This window comes from Nicotiana attenuata, unplaced genomic scaffold (genome assembly GCF_001879085.1).
Source record: "Nicotiana attenuata strain UT unplaced genomic scaffold, NIATTr2, whole genome shotgun sequence".
Classification (NCBI taxonomy): domain Eukaryota; kingdom Viridiplantae; phylum Streptophyta; class Magnoliopsida; order Solanales; family Solanaceae; genus Nicotiana; species Nicotiana attenuata.
In genome coordinates this window covers 435,517-443,999 of record NW_017670776.1, presented here as the reverse complement: position 1 = coordinate 443,999, position 8,483 = coordinate 435,517, and the positions used below count along the sequence as shown (strand labels likewise).

The 8,483-nt window shown below is 34.5% G+C and overlaps 1 protein-coding gene across 3 annotated transcripts in view; it reads right to left on the bottom strand.

The window, feature by feature from the left end:
• The window catches only part of LOC109243217 (rho GTPase-activating protein 6-like), a 10,903-nt gene extending 8,125 nt beyond the window's left edge, over positions 1 to 2,778 (bottom strand). Inside the window, exons 1-5 of one of the 3 annotated variants that reach the window (XM_019410133.1) lie at positions 2,688 to 2,778; positions 2,483 to 2,562; positions 2,316 to 2,387; positions 1,747 to 1,783; positions 207 to 283 (exon numbers count right to left, since the gene is read on the bottom strand). In XM_019410133.1, coding sequence (XP_019265678.1) covers positions 207 to 283; positions 1,747 to 1,783; positions 2,316 to 2,387; positions 2,483 to 2,512 — 216 coding nt within the window. In that variant the 5' untranslated portion in view covers positions 2,513 to 2,562; positions 2,688 to 2,778. Of the gene's footprint in view, positions 1 to 206; positions 284 to 1,746; positions 1,784 to 2,315; positions 2,388 to 2,482; positions 2,563 to 2,638 lie in introns of all 3 variants that reach the window. The other 2 variants (XM_019410131.1, XM_019410132.1) reach the window with 2 other exon arrangements.
• Between the last annotated feature and the right edge of the window lie 5,705 nt (positions 2,779 to 8,483).

Here is an 8,483-nt window from a genome sequence, read left to right as displayed (position 1 = left end):
TATATATATATATATATATATAAAGAGTTCATATTCAGATTCCTTCCCGCAGTGAATTGGTATAAAAGAAGTGATCCAGAAAACTTACTAAAACAATTATGGTATGGATTACAAATGGTAATGCCTTATAAAGCTAGAAACCAACAGAGTCTGGAGCATAGTAGTAACAAACAATCATGGGTACAGTTATAAGAGAGGAAACTCACTGGATCACTTCTATAAAAGACCAGCGAGTTTTCTGTTAGAGTGAACCACCTCTTCTTCCATGATGTCCAACCAATTCCTATTGCAAAAGAAATCAGAAACATCTAATTTTATGATAATGAAAAATCTCTCTTTTTTCTTGCTTTCTAATAAAAATATAAAACATTTGTCAATGTTCACATAAACCTAATTATCAAATATACATTTACATGAACCTCGTGACACATATTCTAAGCATAAACATTACAAAGTACTCCCTTAAAATAATGTGATACAAGACTTTAAGTCATATAGAACAAAAGAAAGCATATCTATCTAGAAATACAACTTAATGAAATATAAATACTTTTCTTGTCAATAAAGAAAAAAAAGAGTGGAAATATTAAATCAATAAAAAAGAAGGTTTTATAGTCCAAAGATATTTAATAAGACCGCATGCAGAAAAATAAAATAACAATGATATTTTAGCTAATGAGAAAAGAACTGAGACGCCATCCTCAAAAGTAAAAGAGGAATCTGCATTAAATGATATACAGCTGAACGTATCTGTAGATAAATCAAAATAATATATATCAAAATAAATGATATATATGGCACTGCCATTTCTTGTTGTCAACAAATACATCACTCAAAACTATTACTACAGGAGGGTAGCTTCAAGTATGGCATGGCAGGTTTAAATACAAAGACCTTCTTGTGGAAGATGCTTTCTTTTGGTTCTCAAGGAAGAACAACAGAAACTGAACTTATCATGGTTCCTTTTTCTTTTATTTTTTCACTTTTTGTTGATGAAACTTGACTGAAAGCGTTATTATGGGTCACCATAGTAGGTTGTGTCAAATAAAAAGGTAGCAAGACCATGTTATTTGTGCAGCCAAGAGTAGATCGTGCACCTCACAAGCAATAATACAAAGTGAAGGCTGTAAAGCAAGCAAATTCAGAAGTCCATATATTTAAGACAGAGATCATTAACCCTCAAAATTTTCCTTCTTCATCTATCCCATTTTTACGAACCCATTTAGTTTGCAGCACTGGGTTCAATCCATCTTTTTTCTTAATTTTTTTAACGGCAACGGCCAAATATACCCGTCTACTATGAGAAAAGGTTTAAATATACCCTTCGTTATATTTTGGGTCTAAATATACCCTTCTTGTAATACTATTGGTTCAAATATACCCCTCTTCTATTAAGTTTGTCCAAGGTGGACATCCAATCATACGTGATACTATTGTCACATGGCATACCACCTCAGTGCCCCTAATCCATATATAAAAGACTAAAAGTTGAAATACAATATTTTTCATGGTAGCGGTATGGTGGCAATAGTGGTGGAGAGGAAGAAAATTTTAATGGTGGAGAAAAAATAGAAGGGAGGGAAAAAATGGTTAGAGGCGCTGAGGTGGCAAGCCATGTGGCACTGACAAATGAAGAATATGACTTTTAAATCATAAGCAAAAGCTAGACGCAGGAAGAAGAGAGGAGTGATCAAGACCATTTCCTAAGTTTATGCCAAAATTCAGGATAGAAGTTGGAAGACTGACCTTTTGATGATAAAAATAGAGGGCCACTCTTGTAAACCTGCCAAGAGAATTTTCAGTTCAATAAATTTAACTTCATCAAAAAAAAAAAAAAAATCCAACAAATCCCGTTGTTGTCATCCATACAAGGTATATCAACTATAAATTCTACCAGTGCTTGAATATTAGTAATAAGAACATTATAAAGTGAAGTACAAGCTATTTAGGCTCGATAGAAAAGCAGCAATTCTCCCTATGGTTAATAAATACAGACTTATAAAAGAAATTATCTCTTTCATAAAAAGTAATGCCCGTGACATAATGACAGAACAATAACTTAGAAGATGCACTGATTGCTCTCATTACATTCTTTGTTGTGCAAGAGAGCTACCATCAAATGGACTAGGCTTTATGCAAACACTAGAATAAAAGCTAAGTATATTTTTTGCCGCAAAGAACGAGTATCAAGGACTAATTATGCTTATAATCACTTTGACCCAGAAAATCCAGAACAAGAAAATAGAGTCTTCTCTAGTATATGAACCGTTACGCACAAAGAGTGGAAATGTATTAAGAGTTGTAAACAGAGTTACCTTATTCCCAGAATGCAACTGTGCTTGGTCATTCGCCGCAGGTGGTGCAGGCGGCTGACTACCCACTTCTACCTGAAAACAGAAAAATGTGAGTTAACCCAAATCAAGGAAGAATCATAATATCCATGAAAATTCAAGTTATGAAATATTTAAAAAATGATTATTACCTGGGGAGCGTCAGCATTTTGAGTAGTCATGGTCTCGGCGTGAATAAGGTTCGCATTCGCTATCAACAACACAAATTATCCTGCATTGGGGACAATCACATTCAAACCCATATTAAACGAAATGGTAAATACGTGATATCAAAATGAAGATAATACTTTTTTTCTGCAGCGATGAACGAGAAATAATACATGTGTACTTTCTTACTTGCTTTGAATTTAAAATATTTAATTTGGCCTTTTCTTTTTGGGTGTGTAAATGAGGGGAAGTGGAAGTGACAACGACGTCGCATTTGGAGGACTTTTTTGGTAACGGAAAACCGAAAGTCAAGCAAAGAAGAAAGGCATTGGAGAAAGACAAACGCCAACTTTAACGGAGCATCCCCGGGGAGACCTTTTCTTATTGTTTTGCTGACACGTCGCCCGTATATGTCTCTTCCTATTTTGCTGTCTGAACATATGCACCTTGTTTTGGAGGCAATCCTTCTCCCGCTCATTTCTTGAAATAGCCCTTTCTTGGGGCTACTTTTTTAATTTTGTTTCTCTTTTAAAAAGATTTTAATAAAATTAGTCTCTCGCCACGTGTTTATTAATTTATACAATATATATTTTATAAATTAATAGTAATATTATTAAATAAAACTTTAGATAATGATATATACATGAAACAATAATTAAGTATAAGCTTTTATGAATCATGAATGTGGATCATTATCCTCTGAACTTATGAAGATGAACAATCAAATTTTTATAAGATAATTTCTTTTACTTATTTTAATATAATAAAGTATAAATATGTATGAAGCGTATTTTGAAGATGATCATCACTTTAATGGAATGTCTACCCTATAATTTATAGAAATTGGACTATATGAAAGGTAACATAGAAAAAGTAATAAAAAGATAATAATGAAGCTAAGAAAGCACAACGTATTTTGCGGTTCTACTTGTGTCGTGTTTTTAATTCTTTTTTGTAGTCATAGCACTTCTCATACAAGTTTCTTTTTAATCCATCACCTATGAAGAGATATTTATGTTGCAACAAAAGAAAATCAACACTGGATCAAAATCAGCGATTGGCGATGAATTCCCTATGCATGTGATTATTAAATTTTATAGTGAGAAGATCAGGTTATATATCCTTTTGTCATAGGAAATAACTATCTCTCTGGTAAATGACATGAAGAGGAAGATTCTAACCGGAAAAATGTTCATGACATTATCACGGTAAAAGGTGAAAAGGAGAAAACTAACTATATACAAAAATAAAGAATTAGAATGGAGATTGGATTACTGGGAGCAGGGGAAGCAGTTAACTACTTTGAGAAGCTTTTTTCTGCAGAAGGAGTTTCTCATCTTCAACACCTACACAATGCATTAATCAGATTGTAACTCAAGCAGATAATGATGTTCTGACAGCATCCATGATAAAGAGAAAATTAAAAGAGCTATTTTTTACATGGATCCCAATAGTGCTCTTGGACCAGATGGATATGGAGGGGCATTCTTTTAAAGCTGATTGGAAATTATAAATTTTGACCTAACTAATATGGTACAGTTATTCTTCGATGGCTCTAGACTTTCTAAGTTTTACAGTAACACATATTTATTTGTAATTCCTAGGGTGAAAAGTCCTTCGTGTTTTTCTGAGTTCAGACAATCAATCTAAGTAATTATTCTAATAAGATTATTCTACGATTATGAGCTCCATATTAGCCCCTATCCTTCCGAAGCTCATCTCTAAAACCAAAGGGAGTTTGTTCATGGAAGGTTGATAACCAAAAAGTTTTGTTAGCTCAAGAGATCATACATGGGATTAAAAGGAAAAGAAGATGAGGGAATGTAGTCCTTAAACTCGACATGTCAAAGCTTATGACAGAATGAATTGAAACTTCTTGCTGGTAACACTGAGGAGATTTGGGTTTGCAGAATAATGGATAGACTTGGTATGAATATCAATAGTTAATATGTGGTATTACATTAAGAAGGGGTTCTTTCACTCTACTGGGGCGGTGAGACAGGGATCCATTATCCCCTTCCTTGTTTATCTTGGGGCCAAAGTGTCACTCCCCAACTTGGGGAGGCGTGGCTGGCACCCGGTGTCGTACTGGCCCGAGCGAACCACTCTGTAAATCATGATCGTTCGATGAAAACTAGAGCATACATAGGCTGACTTGGCTGAACTTATTCTTCTTGTAACTATCATGGGCCAACATGGCCACAACTCATAAGGTATGAATGAAAGTGAGCAAATGCTGTAGCAGCGAACCATCATAATCAGAACATGAATACACACAGGTCGTCAAGGCCTCTGATATACTGTACATAATGAACCTGTGTCTACAAAGCCTCTAAAAGTATATGACATCAAAATATGGTCAGGACAGGACTCTAACCCATAAGTATATATATATATATATATATATATATATATATATATATATATATATATATATATATATATATATATATATATACACAAACACACACAGGATAGTCTGATAACCTCTAGAATCGGCTGCAGTCCTAATGAAATGGAGCTTTGCCAGTCATCAGCTGGATATCAACTCTGTCTATGACATGAGCCTGCCAAACTGGATACCTGAACCTGCAGGCATGAATGCAGTTCCCCGACTATGGGACATTAGTACAAAAAAATGTACTAATTATGTAAGGCAGATAACATATGAATAACTTAATTAAACTGAACTGACATGTATATATGATATACTGAAAGTAATGAAATCTTGGAATCATACTTACCTTATTTTGACTTGTAACACATCTAAGTATTGAACTATCCAACTTACCTTACAAAGGATGTAGACCAAAAAAGGAAGGCTTCGTTGGCCGAGAACATCTAATGTTGTCTGTTGGTCGAGAACATCTAATGTTGTATATACATCTAATTCGTGTCGTTTTATACTTCAACTTGTTCCTATATGCTATATGTACTGGAAACCATTATATTATGGAACTTTATCTATAACATTCTTCTATCCATCATACCTTATATCTGAATACTTACCTCGGACAGATCAAACATCTCTTGGGCTACACTGAAACATAATAGTCGCACTTACGCGTTTCCTAAGAGATTGTCCGTAAGGCTCACTCATAAACATGAATAACCAGTGGCTCGTACGCGTAACATAGTAGAATGTCCGTACGGCTCATAATACTTAGGTTTGGCTATGCGTGCAACTGAGACCGTCCATAACCAACCGTCATTATGCACCTCTGCGTTCATAGACCGTCCATAGGGCTTCACTGTACACCTATGCGTTCATAGACCGTCCGTAGGGATCATGTCTTGTACCATTCATTTCATATCACTCATGCAGACATCATTCAATCATCAACAGATAAATTCGTATTCATAAACATACAAGTTCGTGACTAACTCGTTACAGTAACTAATCCTTATTCCTTAGCCACTTTCTACGTCATCCTTCGTATTCTATATTATTTAGCCATAAAGAACGTTATAACTATTATTAAATCGCACTTCTATCCTTATTTCACATCATGACTCATTTTTGGGGATTACATGATTCTTACTGCTTATAGTTATGTAATATTCATATATATATATATATATATATCCATTCATCAATATGTAACAAGAGTTGCGGGATTTACGCTCTATCAACTTATATTCTTATTGCTAAGCTTATCATATACTGTAGTTGACGACTCCTTAGGTAACATATATCATCACTTAACATCACCCTCATATATAATCAATCTTACTTAACTTGAGAGCAACGTAACTACCTTCGTGGGTCTCTATCAGTTTTGTGAACACAAACGTGTAACTATCGGAAGTCATGGAATTCGTTAGGTCAAATCATTCTTATCTTTATGCAAACTATATATTTTGCTACCTTGTTGAACTATTTGTATATAACTATCCCTCATTATTCAGACACTATATTGCTTCTGATTCGTCAGACCATTCGTACGTAATATTTAATTAACATCTAAATGGCTTGTTACATATAAAATACAAGGACCTTTCGGAAGGCTCTATTTACTCCTTAAGGATACATGAAACTGCGACCAATACAATCCATTCAACATTCGTATGACTATACTCGTGAACGGGCCTTAGTCGTTGGAATAGTACATTTACTAGGGGTGGGTATAAAATTCGAAAAACCGAATTCCGAACTGAACCGAATTAATTTGGTATTTCGGTTTCGGTATTTTTCTATATTTCGGTACAGAAATTTCGGTATTTCGGTGATTCGGTACGGTATACGGTATTGGGTTTTTGATATTTCGGTATACCGAAATACCGAAAAAATTTAGTCCAAGCCCAACTTTATCTTTATTTTTTAGCCCAATAGTTACTTGTCTTATTGATTACATTATTAAATCCAATGTATTCCGTCCTCATATTCTGCAAAATATTTTTTTCTAACATAGATAATTTCTTCCTAAATACTAATTCAAGATAAAAAAGCAACATCTTATTACTCTATTCGAAATTAAAGAAAACTTGTGTAATTATCTAATAAGGTCTAAATCGACATTTTAACTTGCTTTCAGACACAACACATGCTTGATTAACTTACTGAACTTCAACAAAAGGTACATACTATACAGTATACTCATTCCTAAGAAATCAAGATGATATTGCTAATATTCAATTTTGTAAGGCTTTGTAAAATCCTAGACGATTTTACTACCATCCTTGCAACAATGAAGTGAGAGGCTTAACCGTATTATGCTACCACTGAACATAGTCATGTGTTAGCACAATGATCAACATGAATTATATTAGTTAATGGAGTGTGGTTGGAGATAGTGAAGATTTGGTTTAAACCGAAACCGTACTTAACCAAAATAAGAAATACCGAACCGTATCGAAATATTTTGGTACGGTATTTGGTATACACAATTGATAAACCGAATACTGAAATACCGAACCGAAATACCGAATGCCCACCCCTAACATTTACAAAAGAGTTGCCCCCTTGAATTCCTTATAAGGGCAAGGTGACTTAAGGAATCACGCCAAATAAAAGAAAAGAAGACCTTACATACCTCGTAATATCTAGTCCAATCCTCAATATAACATAACCTGCAGCTCCTTTATCTACAAGCAATGAACAATACTATCATCACAATATGAATGCCATAACTTATCGCATTTGAACGACACACTTTATTCTATGATAAAACGGACATCACCTCCCTTGTTTATATGACTTCCCACAAGTTACAACAACCAACAACAGCCCAAACAACATCAACAATACTCATAATAAGCCTTTCAAAATAATTTAACAATCCCAACAAGCGGCAAGCTCGATTTGTGACTAAACAACTATAGTTTTAAATCCCTTCTTCCTTCCAGAATTTATCAATAATAATAACTTCCACATATTCAATTATCTCTACTAATTTACAGCCACAATTCAACTTTAAAACGACCCCATAACAGCCCCAAAAGTTCAACAACTTAAAACTTATTTTTCAGATTACTAAAACACATTCCCGACTTGTCTTTTCTTTCAATCGAGAAACTCAACCAATAGTACATAATTAAGCCTCTTCTCATATAAACCAACCATGAATTCAACTTTAAAAATAAGTTCACAACCAGCAAACAGTGACACAACTACAAACAACATAATACTCTGTAACGACCCGACCGGTCGTTTTGAGAAATTAATCTCTGTTCGGCGGCGTAAGGTCTGGAACAGCTTCATAATATGAGTATCAACTTGAGTGCATGGTTGAATTCAGTTAATGGATGATTCAGAGTCAATTTGGAAGAAGGAATCTGGTTTTGGAAGTTTAAACAGTGAGAATTTGACCGGAATTGGACTTTTGAGTAAACGGCCCCAGAATGGATTTTGGGTGATCTCAATAGCTTTGTATGGTGATTTTGGACTTAGGCGTGCGTCCGGATTCGGATTTGGAGGTCCGTAGGGTAATTTGAGGCGTTTCGGCGAAAGTTGGAAAAGTTGAAGTTTGGAAAGTGGAGAAGTTT